General features: G+C 39.1%; 1 protein-coding gene and 1 long non-coding RNA gene across 2 annotated transcripts; one reads left to right on the top strand and one right to left on the bottom strand.

Moving 5' to 3' along the window:
* The first annotated feature begins 6,075 nt into the window (after nt 1-6,075).
* On the top strand, nt 6,076-7,711 carry LOC102701556 (senescence-specific cysteine protease SAG39-like). The gene is made up of 2 exons (XM_006657020.3): nt 6,076-6,688; nt 6,995-7,711. Exons 1-2 carry the CDS (start codon nt 6,172-6,174, stop codon nt 7,597-7,599), a joined length of 1,122 nt encoding a protein of 373 aa, XP_006657083.1. The 5' UTR covers nt 6,076-6,171; the 3' UTR covers nt 7,600-7,711.
* Nucleotides 7,712-17,385: 9,674 nt separating this feature from the next.
* On the bottom strand, nt 17,386-18,346 carry LOC107304459. The gene is made up of 3 exons (XR_001550543.2): nt 18,219-18,346; nt 18,031-18,086; nt 17,386-17,956 (listed from the first exon to the last, which is right to left on the bottom strand). It is a non-coding gene; the product is annotated as an uncharacterized LOC107304459 (long non-coding RNA).

Below are 18,346 nucleotides of genomic sequence, written 5' to 3'. Positions count from 1 at the left end.
TGTCTTTCTCCGCCGCCGTGCCATGGCCAGCCGCGCCCTCATGCTATTGCTGCTGTGGTGCGCATCAGTCTGCTTGTTCCTACCCTTCGCCCATGCGTAGACTGCCACCTTCACTAGCACCATCGACGGCAAGGAGGCTGATTCATTGACTGGTCAGGAGGATAGCTCCAATACAAATAAAGCTCAAAGAGCATGCATGCATAGAATGAATAGATAGAACAAACTAATCAAATGCATGCATGCACGAAATGAACAAATCGGCTGCCATGGCAGCAGCAGCATGAAGCAATGGAAGAATAATCTCTCAAATTCCTAAATCCCTAAAAGCACGTGTGCGCTGTGTGTTCCCACATCTAGCTGATCGAAATCCTCAAACGCATGCACTGAACAAGATCGACGATGATGAGGTTGTCGTCATCGAACCGGAGAAAGATAGATCACACGGCAGAGACAGCGTAGACGGCCGCGACGACGAGGCCGGCGAGGAGGCCAGCGGGCGAGACGAGGAGCGGCGCGACAATGGATCCCACGGGTGTCGCCGACATCGCCTTGGAGCCTATCCCGGCCAGGGTTGGTGTCTATCCCGCCGGAGGAGCGGCACCACCTGCACGCGGCGAAGGCGTTCGTCAGCTCAGCCATGATCATCATATAAGACAAAAACACATATTTATGTATATTTTGATGTGATGAAAATAAATATATCAGCCAACAATAGTCAGGCCGAAAAAATAAGACATAATTACTTTGAGTGGCGATTGTGGTGTCATCGCTATATGACGTATTTGCAAAATAAAACATTTATATGTATCAGGATGAGCATTTCATATCATTCAATTTTTTGACCATTTCCATGTATCCGTGACACAAAAACGAAGAAAAGCTTAGCACTCCACTTAATGTCTATTTCTCTTCCCATAGCAAAGAATAGACTAAAGTATTGTCGTCTACGGTTGTTCTTATTCCACTGGAAAAAAATAATGTGTTGAACAAACTAGGGACCTAGGGTATACTAGGGTGTACACATACAGTGACATATGGTGAGAATGACATGCATACTTTTTTTGTTGACCTCAGATGCTGGTATTAATTCTATCACACTAAAACACACACGAATACGTGTATTTTGATGTGAGAAAAATAAATATCTCAGCCAACAGTCAGGCCTTAAAAAATAAGCCGCAATTACTTTGTGTGGCGATTGTGGTGTCATCACCAAATGATTTAGTTGCAAATAAAAAATATTTTATAAAAAAAACTTTTATATACCACAGGATTAGCATGTCCAACTATTGAGTTTTCGATTATTTCCATCTATGCGGCAGTAGGAAAAAAACAAACGAAAGCTGAGCACTCTGCTTCACTTCGATTTTTCACGTAGAAAAGAATAGACCATAATATTATAGCCAGAAGTGGTTCTTGTTCCACCGGAAAAAATAATGTGTTGAACCACCTAGTGTACACTAGGGTGTACAGTGAAACTCGGTAAAATGAGATGCGGAGTTTTCTTTGTTGACCTGAAATGTGTATATGAATTCTATCCCGCATTCTGGTAATTATAATCATATAAGATAAAAACACACGAATACATGTATTATGGTGTGAGGAAAATAAATATCTCGATAGTCAGACCTAAAAAAAATAAGCTGCAATTAGTTTGATAGGCGATGGTGAGGTTATTGCCAAACGGCGCATTTGTAAATAGGAAATAATTTATAAATAAAACTTTTATGTACATCAGGCTGAGAATGTCCAACCATTAAATTTTTGATTATTTCCATCTATGCGTAGCAGAAAACCGAAGAAAAGCTGAGCACTCCACTTCACTTTGATTTCTTTTTCCACAGAAAAGGATATACTATAGTATTGTCCTCAATAGTGGTTCCTATTCCATTGGAAAAAATAACGTGTTGAACAATCTGGGGTACACTAGGTTGCACATAGGTTGCACAGTGACATTCGGTGAGAATAAGGTGTGGACTTTTCTTTCTTGGCCACAGACTGTGATATTAATTCTATCCCATTTTCTGGTCATTGTCGTCATATATGACAAAAACACATGAATATTTGTATTTTGATGTGAGCCAAATAAATATCTTAGACAACAATAGTAATTCCTTAAAAAAATAAGCAGCAATTACTTTGAGTGGCGATTGTGTGGTCTTCACCAAATGACCTATTTCCAAACAAGAAATATTTTATAAATAAAACTGTTATACACCTCAGGATTAGCATGTCCAACCATTGAATTTTCAATTGTTTTCAACTATGCATAGCACAAAAAAAAAAACAAAGGCAGAGCACTCCGCTTCACGTCGATTTCTCTTCCCATAGAAAAGAATAGACTAAAGTATTGTGGTCAACCGTGGTTCTTATTAATCAGAAAAAATAACGTGTTAAACAATTTGGTGTACACTAGGGTGTACAATGACAAGAATGAGATGCAGACTTTTTTGACATGAGATACAGAATTTTGTTGTATCTCTTTTTCCAGCAATGATTGTCATATAAGACAAAAACACATAAATACGTATATTTTAATGTGACAAAAATAAATATATCAACCAACAATAGTCAGGCCTAAAAAATAAGACATAATTACCATCAGTGACGATTGTGGTGTCATCGCTATATGACGTATTTGCGAATGAAACATAATTTATAAATAAAACATTTATATACATCAGGATAAGTATGTCATATCAATCATTCTTTTTTTTGACTATTTCCATCTATCCGTGACAAAAAAAAATAAAGAAAAGCTTAGTGCTCCACTTCACGCCGATTTCTCTTCTCATAGGAAAGAATAGACTAAAAAAGAATAGACTAAAGTATTGTCGTCAACGGTGGTACTTATTCGTTAGAAAAAAAAGTGTTGAACATTCTGGGTACACTATATTGTATAGTGACATTCAGTGAGAATGAGAGGTGGACTTATTTTTTGACCTCGGATGCGGATATTAATTCCATCCCACTTTCCGATCATTATCGTTATATAAGATAAAAACACATGAATATGTGTATTTTATGTAAGAAAAATAAATATCTTAGACAACAATAGTCATGCCTAAAGAATAAGCTGCCATTACTTTGAGTGGTGACTGTGGGGTTATCGCCAAATGAGTATTTGCAAACAAAAATTAATTTATAAATAAAGCACTTATATACATCACGATGAGCATGTCCAACCATTCAATTTTTGACTTTTTCCATATATGCACAACACAAAAATAAAGAAAAGCTGAGCACTCCAGTTCACTTCGATCTCTTCAGAATAGAAAAGAATAGACTAAAGTATTGTCATCAACAGTTGTTCTTATTCCACTGGAAAAAAAAATAGTATGTTGAACAAATTAGGGACCTAGGGTACACTAGGGTTTAAATATACAGCGACATTCGGTGAGAATGAGATGCACAACTTTTTTTTGACCTGAGATGTTGACAGTAATTCTATCACACTTTTCGGTGATTATTGTCATATAAGAATAAACACATGAATATGTGTATTTTGATGTGAAGAAAATAAATATATCAGCCAATAATAGCGAGGCATAAAAAAATAAGCTGCAATTACTTTGTGCGGCGATTCTGGGGTCATCGCCAAATGACGTATTTTCAAACGAAAAATAATTGATAAATAAAACTTTTATATACCATAGGATTAGCATGTCCAACAATTTTATATACCATAGGATTAGCATGACGTATTTTCAAAAGAAAATTATTATCACTGCCAGCTCTAAATGTCACAGAAAAAACTTCACTATAATTTTCTACCACTTTTCTCTTCCATCCCTTTTACTAGCACAGAAATATTATCAGTGCCAGCTCTAAATGGTCATTAGTGTCAGTTTTTGAAGCGTGGAAGTAGGAAAGGGGCACTAATAGGGGACCATCAGATCCAAATCTAAATTCTGGCGCATATATTTTCATATACTACTACCACCTTTAATCATATATATATATGGTCTTAATTTTTTGTGCCAATTATTTGAATTGAATTCGTAACGTATGGATAGGGAGGGTTATTTAACTTTTTGCCACTGCTAGAGTAGCGAGTTTAACTCTAGATCCAAACTCTAGATCTCTACCTCACATGCTCGTTATACCAAATCGGCTATACATCCGTTTTGTTTGGCTGTAATATTTTTCCTTATCCTTCATACCCTAGATTTAAAGCATACATTTCAGCATCTAAATGGAGTCAAATTAAAAACTTTTCTAGTACAAAATTATTGATCTCATTGAGAGCTACTGTCTTCATATAAAGTTTATCACCATCTGAGTTCATATAAAAAAGTTATATTAATATAAGGAGCAATACCTCATTTCATAACTGGAACCAACACTAATTAGGACTATCAGTAATTAATGGTTTATGATATGAATCGACACTGATGACCTTGACCAAAATTTGAAAATTGTATAGCGAAATTTACCACGGACCGGCACCAATGATGCATTCATTAGTGCTGGTTCTAGCTATCAACCAACTGATACATGTAATCATTAGTAAAACTTTCTAGTCTTGTCTAAATTTACTAATTGATCATGAATATATATAATTTATGTGCAATTTTACCGTCCTTGATAAATTACCACGAGGTACCAAAATTTCAGTGTAAATTTTGAGCTTTTTTACTATCATTGAAAAAGTACCCCAAGGTACCACACTTTTTAGATTGTATCTTGAGGTACTAAAAATTTATACTAAAATTCTTGGTATATTGAGATATTTTCAAGGATAGTAAAAAATCCCTAAAATTTTGGTACCTCATGTTACCTACTCAAGTACTGTAAAATTGCTCATAATTTATATATATGTTTAAATTTATTAGCATCCATATGAATCTCGAAGATAGGGCATGCAGCTAGGGTTGAAAACGGATCAGAATTTTTCCGGAATCCGGACCTGTTCTCGGAAACGGAACTAATCGGTCGGAATTTTTTCGGAATTTTTCGGAAACGATATCGGAATCGAAATATTTTTGCGAAAATGGAAACGAATACGGTAAGAGTACTATCTGTCGTAACGCGAAATCGGTCGGAAACTTTCCGGAATTTTTGTCCGAAATTTTTTTCGAAATTCTGAACAGTAGCTTCAGCGAAATTTGGCCCAATGGCTCAACCGGTCAGGCAGGCCCAAAGCTATAGCACTGAGTGTTCCCTGTGCGTGCAGCAGTGCAGCACTGCCTGAGCTGAGCGTCTCCCGTGCGTGCAACAGCGTACGTTCGTACGGAGTCTACCGATGCGGCGCCGCCGTCCAGTCCCTTGCCGGAATCGCTGCCCCTTCCAGCCTGGCCAGCCCCTGACGCCGCCTGCAGCGGGGGGCCGTCGATGCCACACCACGCTGCTCGTTCCTCGCTGGTTGTCACCCTCTACTGCCCATTCCGCTTTTTTAGAAAGAGCTGGATACCCACTTCGATGTGTTACTATGTTTCCACAAATTTTCGATATTCGTTCCACTCCGTATTCGTTCCGTCTTCGTTTTCTATAATGCCCGATTCCGTTTTTATATCCGAGGTTTCCGATTTCGGTTTCGGTTCGGAAAAAAAAAATATGGAAATGAAAACGGTTGAGATGGTTTCTGTCCGTTTTCGAGCCATTTTCATCGCTACATGTAGCTACGGCTCGATGCCTGATGTCCGGGTCGAAACTAAGTGTTCTGTATTAGTGTGCCATCCCCATCTCTGCCATGTGGAATGATGGTATATATAACATAAGAGCATTTTTTATATAAGTTATTTGATGATACGACAATTTGTACGGTAAAAAATTCATATATCTAAGACAGTATACTAGGTATTCAGAGTATTAAAATTTTACACAAAAAATTTTTCTAATAACATAGCCATATATTTTGTGTCTAGTTGTAATTAACTTTCAAATTTCGATCGACCACATGCACGCAGGAAATATATAATTTGGAATTAAATGAATTAGTTTCGTCGATAGTGTCCATGGCCAGGCAAAATTAATGATACGTGCTCGATCGAGAGTGTGTGAGATACTTTCAGTTCTATAAAACCGATCGACCAGCTGCCGAGGGAAGCTGGCTAAGTTACCTGGTTAGCTAGTAAAGACTCAACACTCAACAGAAGCGCATATAGTGGTTTGCTCAACTCTGTAACAATTAACTGCATATATATCAATTATCACTGTACTTTAGACGACATGGCTACCGCCTCTGGATCGCCTTCCTGCCGCAAACATCGCACGGCGTCATCCTCGTTTTCACTTGCTGCTATCCTCCTCCTCATCAGCATCATGTACTGCTGCCCCGCGGGCTTCGTGGTGGCAGCTCGCGAGCGGTCGGCGGCTGCCGGCGGCGACAGCGTGATGAAGGAGAGGTTCGAGAAGTGGGCGGCAGAGCATGGGCGCACGTACGAGGACTCCCTGGAGAAGGCGCGGCGGTTCGAGGTATTCAAGTCCAACGCCCAGTTCGTCGATTCGTTTAACGCTGCAGGGGGCAAGAAGAGCCCGCGGCTGACGACCAACAAGTTCGCCGACCTGACGAACGAGGAGTTTGCTTACGCCTATGGATATGCGCCGGTTTCGACTAATTACCCAACCATGAGAAATGGCACTGGTTTCATGTACGGGAACGTGAGCCTTTCGGACGTGCCTTCCAGCATAAACTGGATCGACAAAGGCGCTGTCACCAACGTGAAGGACCAAGGGAAAGATTGTGGTGAGCTTTAGTTATTCAATCTTTTTTTTTTCGTGCATTTCACCTCACAATCGTAGCTATTTATTTTCTTTTTTGAACGTTTTTGTTTTCGTCTCGCACCTCTTAATTAAAACGAAATTCAAGTGAGACTCGCAGAAACTAATCAATCTGGGAGTAAGGAATATTTTGCTTATGAACTAGGACTAGTAATGTACTATTTATTTGTTAATTAAATTGATCATAATTCTTAAGTAATTTCTAGCAAATACGATTTTCCATATATTGGTTAACTGATCGTTTTTCTCTTCTTTGTGCTTGTGTCAACAGCGAGTTGCTGGGCGTTCTCCGCGGCGGCAGCCGTAGAAGGCATACACGAAATCAGGACTCACAACCTAGTTTCCGTCTCGGCGCAGCAGCTGATGGATTGCTCCACCGGAGCGAACAACCATGGCTGCAACCGCGGCGACATGGACGAGGCGTTCCGCTACATCACCGGCAACGGAGGCATCGCCAGCGAGGCGGACTATGCCTACGAGAAGCAGCAGGGAACCTGCCGCGCCTCCGGGAAGCAGGCGGCCGCCTCCATCCGAGGCTTCGAGTACGTCCCTCCGAACAACGAGACCGCGCTGCTGCTGGCCGTCGCCCACCAGCCCGTGTCCGTGTCGCTCGACGGCGGCGGCTCGGTGTTCCAGCTCTTCCACGCCGGAGTGTTCGGCGCGGGGCGGGCGGAGACGTGCACCACCGACCTCAACCATGCCGTGACAGCGGTCGGGTACGGCACCGACGAGCACGGCACCAAGTATTGGCTGATGAAGAACTCGTGGGGAAGCGACTGGGCCGAGGGAGGTTATATCAAGATCGTCCGGGATGACGCCGCGTCCACCACAGGCCGTTGCGGGCTCGCCATGCAGGCCTCTTACCCCGTTGCCTGATAGGCTGATTCCCCTTAGCTGAAATGAATTAAAATGTTTCTGTATGTGTTTAAAATTAAAAGTATATGCCTTTATTTCCTTTATCCGACACCCACATTAATTTTATATATACAGTTACTCACTAACTAAATTAGTTATGTATTATAAAGAATATGACATTATATTTTTAAGGCATATTTTTTGTACTATAAACTTTATATGTTAATTTTTTTTTCATGTATAATTTCTATATATAAACTTTCAAGTATAAAGACCAACTTCATACAGACAAACACAAAGTATGAAAAAAATAAAATATATCAATTTTATAGCTAGCAGATCGAACCGTTCGCATGGGTTAATGGGGGATGGGTGTTCGCATATTAGACCGACCCATTACTCTTTCTTCTCAGTTAAAGAGCCCCTTAACACGCACCTTCACTTCATCAGAACTCACTGTCAGCAGGGCTGGCCGTGGTGGTGGTACGGCTAATTTTCCGCCGCGTGCAATTTATGGTACTAAGTTCAGTTTTCGTGGATAAACCGTCCACCATATCTGGACAGAAGGACATGGAGGACTAGTGCAAAGTGCCTAGGAGTGAAAAGCTACTATTGTAATTTGGCCCGTTTTCACGGCCCATTCAGGAGAAGTTCGATAACATGGCTGTTGGGTTAGGATTTTTTTATTTTTTAATTTTATTTATTAAATATTTTACAAATTTAATTTTGCATTTCAAAAAATTCACAGAACTAACCTCCTGCCGCCCTCTAAGAAAGCGGAATGCTGACGTAGCAAACGGCCATCCGGACGGGAGGAATGGCCGGCAACGGCATGTCGGGCCTTTACATTTAGCCCCTTTCTGCCCTCTGTAAGGGCGGCAAGGGGGTAAATACAAAATAGCCATGCCGCAAACAAGTACTCTCCCTCTTCTATCTAGAAGACCAGAGGTCGAATCTCCATAATTCTTCTTATTTTTGCCAACTAAAATGCCCAAACAAAAATCAAAGAAAAGTATGCTACTATGAGGATTCGACCTCTAGCCTTCAAGATACAAGAGAGGCAGTGACCACTAAGCCAAGAGAGTATTTGTGATTAAGCAATTACATATGTGATACATATATGTATTAAACCGCGGTTTGATCGTGAAAAGTTCCTAGGACATGCATGAGCATTTTATATTTAGCCCCTTTCCGCCCGACGTCCTTCCGGGCCGTCCCTCCGGGCCAGGTGGTCATTTGCCACATCGGCATTCTGCCCTCCTAGAGGGAGGCAGGAGGTTAGTTATATGAATTTTTGAAATGCAAAATTAAATTTGTAAATTATTTAATAAATAAAATTCAAAAATCAAAAAAAAAATCTTTGGGTTAGTCCCACCTTAGTATATCATCGTGGTGCACACCAACATAAATATGTGAGCTCATGCCCCTGCTGAAATAAGAAAGCAAACGGGGAGAGAGTGAGCTAGCCTATGTATACACACGCACGCGCGCGCATATATTCACAGTTCGACCGTGCCGTGTCATACCTGCAAAATCGTCTTAATTAGATAACCGAATCTTAATAACATAGCGGAAATAAAGGGTTGGGGGTTAACTTTTGCATAAAGCAATTACTTTAGCAAAGCAAACCATTTTCGATTGAATAACAGTGCTAAACCATACCAAACCAGCCACAACCAACACCAATATTGTGCTAAACCACGTAATACTAGTGCCACTAATATCATACTAAAACACACAGTACTAGCTTAACACATCATCTTAACAAAAATTTAACCATGTTTATTTGATTATGACAACTATGTAACTAATCATGATAAATCTCGTTTGGTTGCCCGTAACCACGGACGTGACTGTTTAAACAATTTAACTCTATCAGAAATGTACAACTCTACCCACAAGACATAGCCCCATGTACATATACGTACGCTAGTTTGTCACCACGACATCTCATGAATGGGTCGTGACCTGACCATCCACTTAACCCACTACTAGTCGTTCACACCACAATGAGGTTGTATCTCCCACACTCTCACCATGGTTGGGTAGGCTACCCTATTGTGCCATGGTTGATCTAACAGCCAATCAACCCATCCCCGGACCAACCCAACTCCTTTACACGTACCATTGCTTTGGTGCCTATAGGAGGAGAAAGATATATGCCAAGCCTGACTATTACCCATGCTGGCCTGCGGTAAGTACAAATTAGTCTTCCAAGGTTTTTACATCAACCGGTCCTTAATTGCTATGAGCATTCCCAACCAAATCATGCCCTCATGGCCCACCAATAGTCTATGTTTTAGTTGTCTAGTAAAAACACTTATAACATGAACTACTTTCATTAGCAAGACAAAGTCCTGACTTATTAACAAGAATGAGTATAGTATCCCAACCCAAATTATGTAAGGTAAAGAACTCAGCATGGCTAAACATATCAGCTTATAAAAGTAAAATCGAGGTTAGAAAGTAAAAAAATGGTAAATATACCACAAGGGCTTAATAGCGAAGCATGGGTAATCCTATAAGCATATAATTGCAAAAACATATGTGTTTATAAATTATAAATGCAAAAATGATTTTAAAACTAATGATTTTAAAACTAGGATAAATATGCTTAACGATTTACAATGTGACTTGCCTTGCGGCTCGTAAGCGTCTTGGGCTACTAACTTGTAGTGGACCGGACCTTGGGTTCCGCCAAAATCTAAATCAATCAATTAAAAACACTTAAAATAGTACAAAGTTCTTATGAAATAGAACAAGAAACTATTTTTAACAGATTTTTGTCACAATTATTGATCCATGCAATTTGAATGCGCTTAAATAGACTTTGGATTAAGTGGTCACGAAATTTAGAACTTATGTTGTTTTCCTCGCTAAACCTAAAAAGTGAGTTAACGGATTTTTAACAGCAACCTGAAGTTTACCCGAACAAACAACAGACATGTTAACAACCCCAGTACGAATATTGGATTCGCACAACAACCCATTAACAACTCAAGCAGGACTGAACCGAAACCAAACGAAACATGAGTTCACATGGCAGAACAAAAAAGTGCACAAGTTGCCGATTCGCATAAAGAAACCGAAGTAAAAGGATGAGTCACGAAACACGTATAAGAAATACGACAGGATTAACGATAGGTTTAACGACTCGCTAGAAAACTATATCTTTGCATTGTAAATTAACGACTTGTTAGCCACACATATATTTAATTAATTTGTACAAACTAAAGCACGACAAGTACATCTTAGTTGATTTTTTTTTACTTGCAAACATGAGGCAATAAAGTTAATACATAACTAGGTTTGCTGGTGTATTCCTTTTGCATGGTCATTGCATGTGTAAATAGGCACGACATCTTAGTGTACATGTTTGGGTGGACGAAATTGTTGTAATATTTCTCGTTAGTTACACTGTCAACCCCAACAATTTCTTGTAACATGCAAACTCTTGTCTATCGGATCGGATCGGATCCATCATGTAGAAGACTTCCATAACTTATTTCAAAAGGACAAACTGTTCATCCTTTTATCCATTGGACAAAATATTGGCAAACAGAAAACTATCTCTGTCAACCGTGACATGCTTCAAATCTACCCACCTACAACAAAATAGCATCACTTTAAACTTAACATAGTTCAACTTCCATACTTCCTCTATTTGACCGTAAGATTGATCATGGTTGCCTTGGTTGTCAATTGCCTCCATCCTTAACCTACTATTCTGCATTGTGCTTTTGTCGTTCTGCTTGGTAGTTGTTGACATCAAAAGTGGACCCGATGACGTGCCACACACGAAGACATGAGAGTCTTTTCTTAGACCACTCCAGTGCAGGACATAAATTTTTAGAATGCATGAGCGTGCCAGTCAGTTTGATCCTGCAATTCACAAGACAAAGAATAAAACAAGCCGATCGGCTATCGTGTTGATAGGTAACAAAAAAATTCAGCCGATCGGATGCTGATGTGATGACGATTAGCCGATAGGCTGAATAGTCGGCCATTGAAAGCTTCGATTGGATAGAAACTCAATAGGAATATACTTTGAATAATTAAATAATCAATTAAACATGTGCTACGATCCGCTAAAACTAACTTGCATGAAAACCTCTTAAGATTATCATTTCGTTCGGAACGAGTTGCACAAAAACTTTTTGAAGTGAAATATCAGGTCGCAGATGGATTTACCATAGCTTTGTTTGGCAGACAGTTAGAAATTTTTAAATACAATCTCAACATGGGAAACTTATGGTTGAGGGAGGATGTTAGAATATATGTAACGTATACGTACCGTACAATCTCCTGTGTACGTACGTATGCGGATATATGTATGCGGAATTGAGTCACATGTGTACACGAGAGGTTAGAGCTAGATTAATCTTCTAGTCTGTTGTGTACGCGCATGAGATAACGATTCTTGTCTTTGTACGGTTGTTACAACCGAATCAATCCATGTATATGCCCTGCCCTGGTGTGAGGCTGTTTCCACCTTATATAAACACGTACACGGACCGAGAGAAATGTACCACTTCTGCATTAGTTTCTTCATCATGGTTCTCTTCTGCCTATATCAACCGTACCGCCTCTACCATAGAAAGTATACGTATTATGGGTGGAGGGCCCAGGATTCGGATTATCTGCAACAACGATGAAAAAGGACGGTAATCATATCGAGCAAGTTGTAATATATTTTGATAAGTTTGATCAAAGTTTACATATTCTAGATCGATCGATGTGTTGCAACATGTTATTAAAAATAGAAAAATTAAGTAAAAAGTCTTTCATCTGAATAAATAAAAATAATACCATTGCTTAAAATATTGAGTCCTAAAGCTATATAGTATAGAGAGCAAATTGAGGATTCACAGGTAATAAGCTGATATAGTAGCCTACTTGACATAGATTCACCAAACCACTGTATAGAAATGGTGGTCAGTGACGAGTATAAAAAGGTTTAGATTTGCTCTGGTCCAACAGAAAGTACCTCGAGGTACTGATATCAGGTACCAATTTATTTGTTATCATTGGCTGAACTGTAAAATTGCTCAAAAAGAAATAGAGAGAATTATATAGCTAAAGATAGTACATATCAGGTTACCGTTAGGCGTGGATAGTTACCAGCTCTGCCCCTCGTGTGACTGTGTGTATGTCTAAATAGCAATTTAATTATGGAGAATTCCCATTATGCATTTATATATATGTTATATATACTCACTGAGTCCTACCAACGGAGTCTTTCTGAGCCACCGCGGGCAGGATGAAGAAGAGGCAGGCGCCGACGACAAGAAGAAGCAGCAAACGACCCAGGAGGAGACGGCAAACCCTCGCCCTACACCACATCTCTCCTCAACTCTCGTCTCGCTTCTACAGCCTCATCGATGACCACTGCCACTTTAAATGGATCCCCAGCTGCCGATTGAATATATTGATTAAAAGAAAAAGAAGAAAACTCGATAGCCACGGACGGGAATTCTTACTATTTTCTGGACCGTACGTCATGTCACCGGTCCAAGGTCATCGCACAACAATATCACACTATGAGAATGGTGGTGACAGTGTTATTATTCCACGCTAATATAACCCACTTAATTACCAGATGTTTTATTATCATATCAATTTCACTAGGATGACCAAACAAACACTGCCAACCAACTCTTAATAGCGTGGTGATCGATTTTATTTTGGTATCAGGAGGGCTGGTGTATATCCAAAGGCTCAAATATGAAAATAAAATTTAGTACAGTTTCGTCTTAGGATTTTTTTTTATGTAGCCAGTGATGTATGTGAGCCGTTCAATACTGATAACGGAATATAATTAGATTGATATCGGTGCGGAGTACATATAGGCACGAGTCTTATTCGAGTGGGATACAGAGATACGGATAGAATCGGAATAAGGGAAAATTACCATCAGACGTGAGATATATTAGAGATATATTCTAACAAATACGATTAAACCGTTAAATACGTTCAATACTCTAGTGATTAGATTACGTAGTAGTGTAGTAGAAGGATAATATTGATAAAAATTAACATGGTATTATTGTAATTTGTCACTGTTTGAAGGGCCGGCGGGCGGAGGACCAGCGGGCGATTGGAGGCAATGGGAATGACGTCATTTCTCTCTGCTCTGTACGTTCTCCTTCTTTCTCCCCCGTTGCGTTCTCTTTCTTTCTTTCTTTGCTGTGTGGTTCAGCCGTAGACAGGGATAGGCCTGCTATCCTGGCCCACTTAGTAAATAAAAGAAACAGACTAATTTTACCCTCTCTTTGCTTTAGCAAATGATGAAAATATCCATTAAAATCAATGGTAGTACATGCATCTGCTACGTTACCATCTCTAAGCAGGGGTACCATCAAAGCGCACTAGTTAAAAAAAAAAGAAATTGTGCATATCCTCGTCAAAGCAAATTCTCTAATTTACTACCCCTCTAGCTTTGAGTGACCATATATGGTTCTCACACCTCTATGAACCTATATGTCAGTGATCCATATTATAGATAGTCAGTCAAAGGAGAATCATACTATTAGTCGTCTTATTGATAAAGTGATAGATAATGACGTTTTTGCTAAATGACAAATGGATTGTTTCATAGCATTCTCATGTTTTTACCACTATTTTGTGCTCTTCACAAAGTAGATTGTATTTTATCCTTATATTTTATGGTCCAACCTAAAAGTATTCAACAAAGTTATTACATTATTAAATGCAACATTCTTCCAAAAATATATATATTCTGATTCTCACAACTAACAAGATAACAATTCCAACTAGGACCCATTCCTTATAGACTGTTGGATAAATCAGTCGCTCATTTTTTCATAAGCATTTTTTTAACTATTAAACAGGGTATTTTTTCAAAGAAACTATCGTGATAGCGTCCTAGCTACATATAGCATGTCGTTTGTACTTTTTTCATGCTTTGTGTAAAGTGATTAGTGAGGTATGAATATAGTTTGACCACCGAAACTTATAAGTCAACTTCTAACTCATCTAAGCCTACAGGTGATTAAACTCACAATTACTAGCTACTAGCAGGCTGCTAATGGACTGTAGTGAACTATAAAACTTTTTTGTCGAATGAAGCCAGCCTTGGCTGGCACTTATATTAAGTAGGAGAAGAAGTATTTACAGAGCATCCAAAAAGGAGGCTAGACAAACAAGTGCAAATAAAGAAAATAACGCTGAATCACCTAGGCGAGTTACAATGCTCTTGATGCACTATTCTCCCTAAGCATTTGGCTCTGCAAGTATTTCATATGTTGATTTCTTCTATGATCTTTGCTACTATCTATCATTGGCTCGTCTCTTGCTTTTTGAAATTCTTCTGTTCTTTTCGCACCATATCCCTCATATCATATGATCGGTGACTGTGTGTTCCTTTGAATTATAAAACTAGCCGGAGGCAACAATTTAAGATGATAAATTGGACTTTCTTGTAAAAGAAAGAAAGAAAGAGAGAAAACGATTTCAATATCTGAATGGTCAAACAGCGAATAAAAACAGAACTTTCGTCTGTAAACATATACAAGAAATATCTAAATGGTCAAACAGCAAACAAAAACAGAACTTTCATAGTCTCTAAACGTATACTGGAAGGCAAGACTTAAGTCAATTTGCCACCGCTGCAAGACAACCATGCCCAGAAGATGGGGAATATGTTATCTTTAGCGTTCCTTCTACGTTCGTCCTAATCTACCTTTTTCTCATCGATACATATGGCCATAGCTACTCTGTCCGACCATATCCTCTCATAGTGAAATGAGTGGTCGAGAGGTAGTATTCGAAATTCTCTTCTATTAAACAGATATTTCTACCGTTTTTTATTTGATATTGCTGATTTCCATATCTACATTTAACCAATTGCATAACTCTTTGAAAAGGATAACGGTCGAACGCGCATACGCCTGCTAACCTACATAAACGTAACTTCGTATATATTGACTTTCTATATACAATTTTTAGTGTATGATCTTTATAGATATATACATCTTTCTAATGACATGACATTTCTAATAAATATTTTTTTTCTACTATAAACTTTATATGTTAATTTTGTTTTCATGTATAAATTTCTATATATAAACTTTTTATGTATTGAGATGAAAACTTCATAGATACAAACACAAAGTATTAAAAGATTATATATCAATTTTATAGGTAGCAGATCGAACCGTTCGCACAGGTTAATGGGTGTATGCACTACTACAGATCCCAACAAATATGACAGCCCAACCGTGACGGAGCCCAAGAGCCCGTCACAGGCAAAGCTATCTATGACGGGCCATAAAAGGGCCCGTCATAGATGGCTGCGTATGGCTCGACCCGTCACCGCTAATAAGTAATACGTGACTAACGCAACTTTTAACCCGTGACCAAAAGTTATTGACGGGCTAGAAGAAGTGTAGCCCGTTATGGGGGCAAGCTATCCATGACAGGCACTTAGCACAGGCCCATCACGAACTAGCATCCCTACCGGGCCTTAATGTTTGGCCCGTCAGAGAAAACTTTTCTGTGATGGGCCATTGTCAAAGGCCCGTCAGAGATGAGTTGTCAGTGACGGGCATTGAAATAGGTCATGTCAAAAATGTTTGTTCCGTGACGGGCTTTAGATTATTGCCCGTCACCGATGGTTTGACCCATGACGGTTAGATGTTTATGGCCCGTCAAAGAAGTGTTGGACTGGTAAGGTGGTATATATATGAATGTCGAATGCATTCCTTATCCCACTGTTCAAATTTCTGGTGGGAGGTTGTAGGGGCGAGTTGTTGATCCGAATTTAATTAATTAGGAAAAAAGTGTGGTAATATAGTCAATGAGACATTGCAATAAATATTAAATAATATCGAAACAACTAGTATGTCTAAATTTCTTTTTTTCATGAATTGCAGTGTTCCGTTCTCTATGTTTTAAAGTTGAAGTGTGGAGAAGTATATATTTTGCAAAGGTAAGAAAAAATAAAATATAAATAAATGATATACACTAGTAAATAAATATATATTTTTATAACGAATTTTTTTGCAGTTTTGACCATGGATAGAAATTGAATGTATGGAGTCGACCGGTTGAGCCAAGAGTACAGAAGTAGAGTCCAAGGCTTCTTAAACCTTGCCGAGGAACACATGAAAGGAAACAATAAAAAATATATGACATGTCCATGCGTTGATTGCAAAAACGAGAAGATGTTTGCCGATCGAGTATAAGTACACTCACATATGATTCGTCGAGGATTCATTAAGGGTTACATGTGTTAGACAAGTCATAGAGAGGAGTCACTTAGTACCGTCGGACATGCAGAGACGGGTGAACAAATCGAAGAACAAGAAAAACATGACATGTTTGTTCCATCTACTTTAGGTGGTGAAATGATCGATATGGAGAATGATAGTCTTAATACAATGTTGCAGGATGCTGAAGATGCTGATTATAACCAAAAAGACTATGAGAAATTCACAAGATTGGTGAGCGATTCGAAGACACATACAAAACTATCTATAACCTTTGATCTGATGAAGCTGAAAGCAAGCAATGGTTTGTCGAACAAGAGCTTTACGTGTGCTCCCAGAGGATAACACCTTGCTGAAGACGACGTACGAAGCAAAGCAAGTGTTGTGCCCACACCTAGGTTTGGAGGTTAGAAGGATTCATGCATGCCCTAATGATTGCATACTGTACTACAAAGAGTATGCTAACTTGGATACATGTCCTGTAACATCGTGATTTTTGCGAGTCCAAAAATTCCGTTAATCAAAAATCTCAATCTCAAAAATCCTGATTATCGTACCAAACCCCCGAGCTCAATTATTCCAGAGGAATAATAAATCATCTATTTTTTTCTCAGCATCCCTGAATCTCCAAAAATCCGCGTGACTAAAATTCTTTTCGGAGAATTTAACCGCGCAAATAAAATTTCCGGTCATCGGAAATTTATTTATTTGAGTCCTTGATTGCCCGACGAATTTTATTCGTCTTATCTAATATCCGTTCAGAATATTTTATTCCGAACTTCTACCATCAGATTAATATCATGTCCAATCTTCTATCGTCGTAATATTCCTTTTTATTCTGCACTCGATCGTCCAAAATAAATATTAATCGCCTCATCCTTTATCTATTCCTTTTTTTCAATTTCCATTCGTCCGATTAAATATTAATCGCCGTGACTACTATCTGTTCCATTTTCCTCAGACTCTGTTTATTCCATGAAAATCAATCGGTTGTCATATCTAAAAATTCCCAGCAGGCAATATTTTCCATCTATTCTTTTGATTCGCCCATATCCATTTGTACCATCCCTTTTTCTTTCTGTACACGGATGCACCCACCCTTCACCAGCAAGCAGGCAAGCAGCATGCATTATCCTTTCCTCTCCTCCCTGCAGCATGCAAGCAAACAAGCAAAGCAATGTATGCAAGTCACCATGCAAGCAAAGCAACGCATGCAACTCACCGTGTAGGCCGCCGCATGTCGTTCTACCGTTTTATTCATTCCATTTATGTCAGATCCTGTTATTCCGAGAAAATCAATTATTCATCTTATCTAAACATTTCTTGAAAGACAAATAAATCTCATTCATTTCTATTCCATCAATCCAATATAACACTAATTTTTCTATAGTCATCGTATACATTACTTACACCTTGCCGAGGGAGCATGCATCACTGCCACCTTGCCACCACCTTGCCACCACTTTGCCGCCACCACACCAGCATGCATGCAAGCTGCATGCAGCTTGCCACCTCGCCACCACCACACTACTTGCATG

The sequence above is a fragment of the Oryza brachyantha genome, chromosome 6, assembly GCF_000231095.2.
Source record: "Oryza brachyantha chromosome 6, ObraRS2, whole genome shotgun sequence".
NCBI classification, from domain to species: Eukaryota; Viridiplantae; Streptophyta; class Magnoliopsida; order Poales; family Poaceae; genus Oryza; species Oryza brachyantha.
The sequence above is the reverse complement of the archived record's forward strand: the minus strand, read 5'-3'. Positions and strand labels throughout refer to the sequence as shown.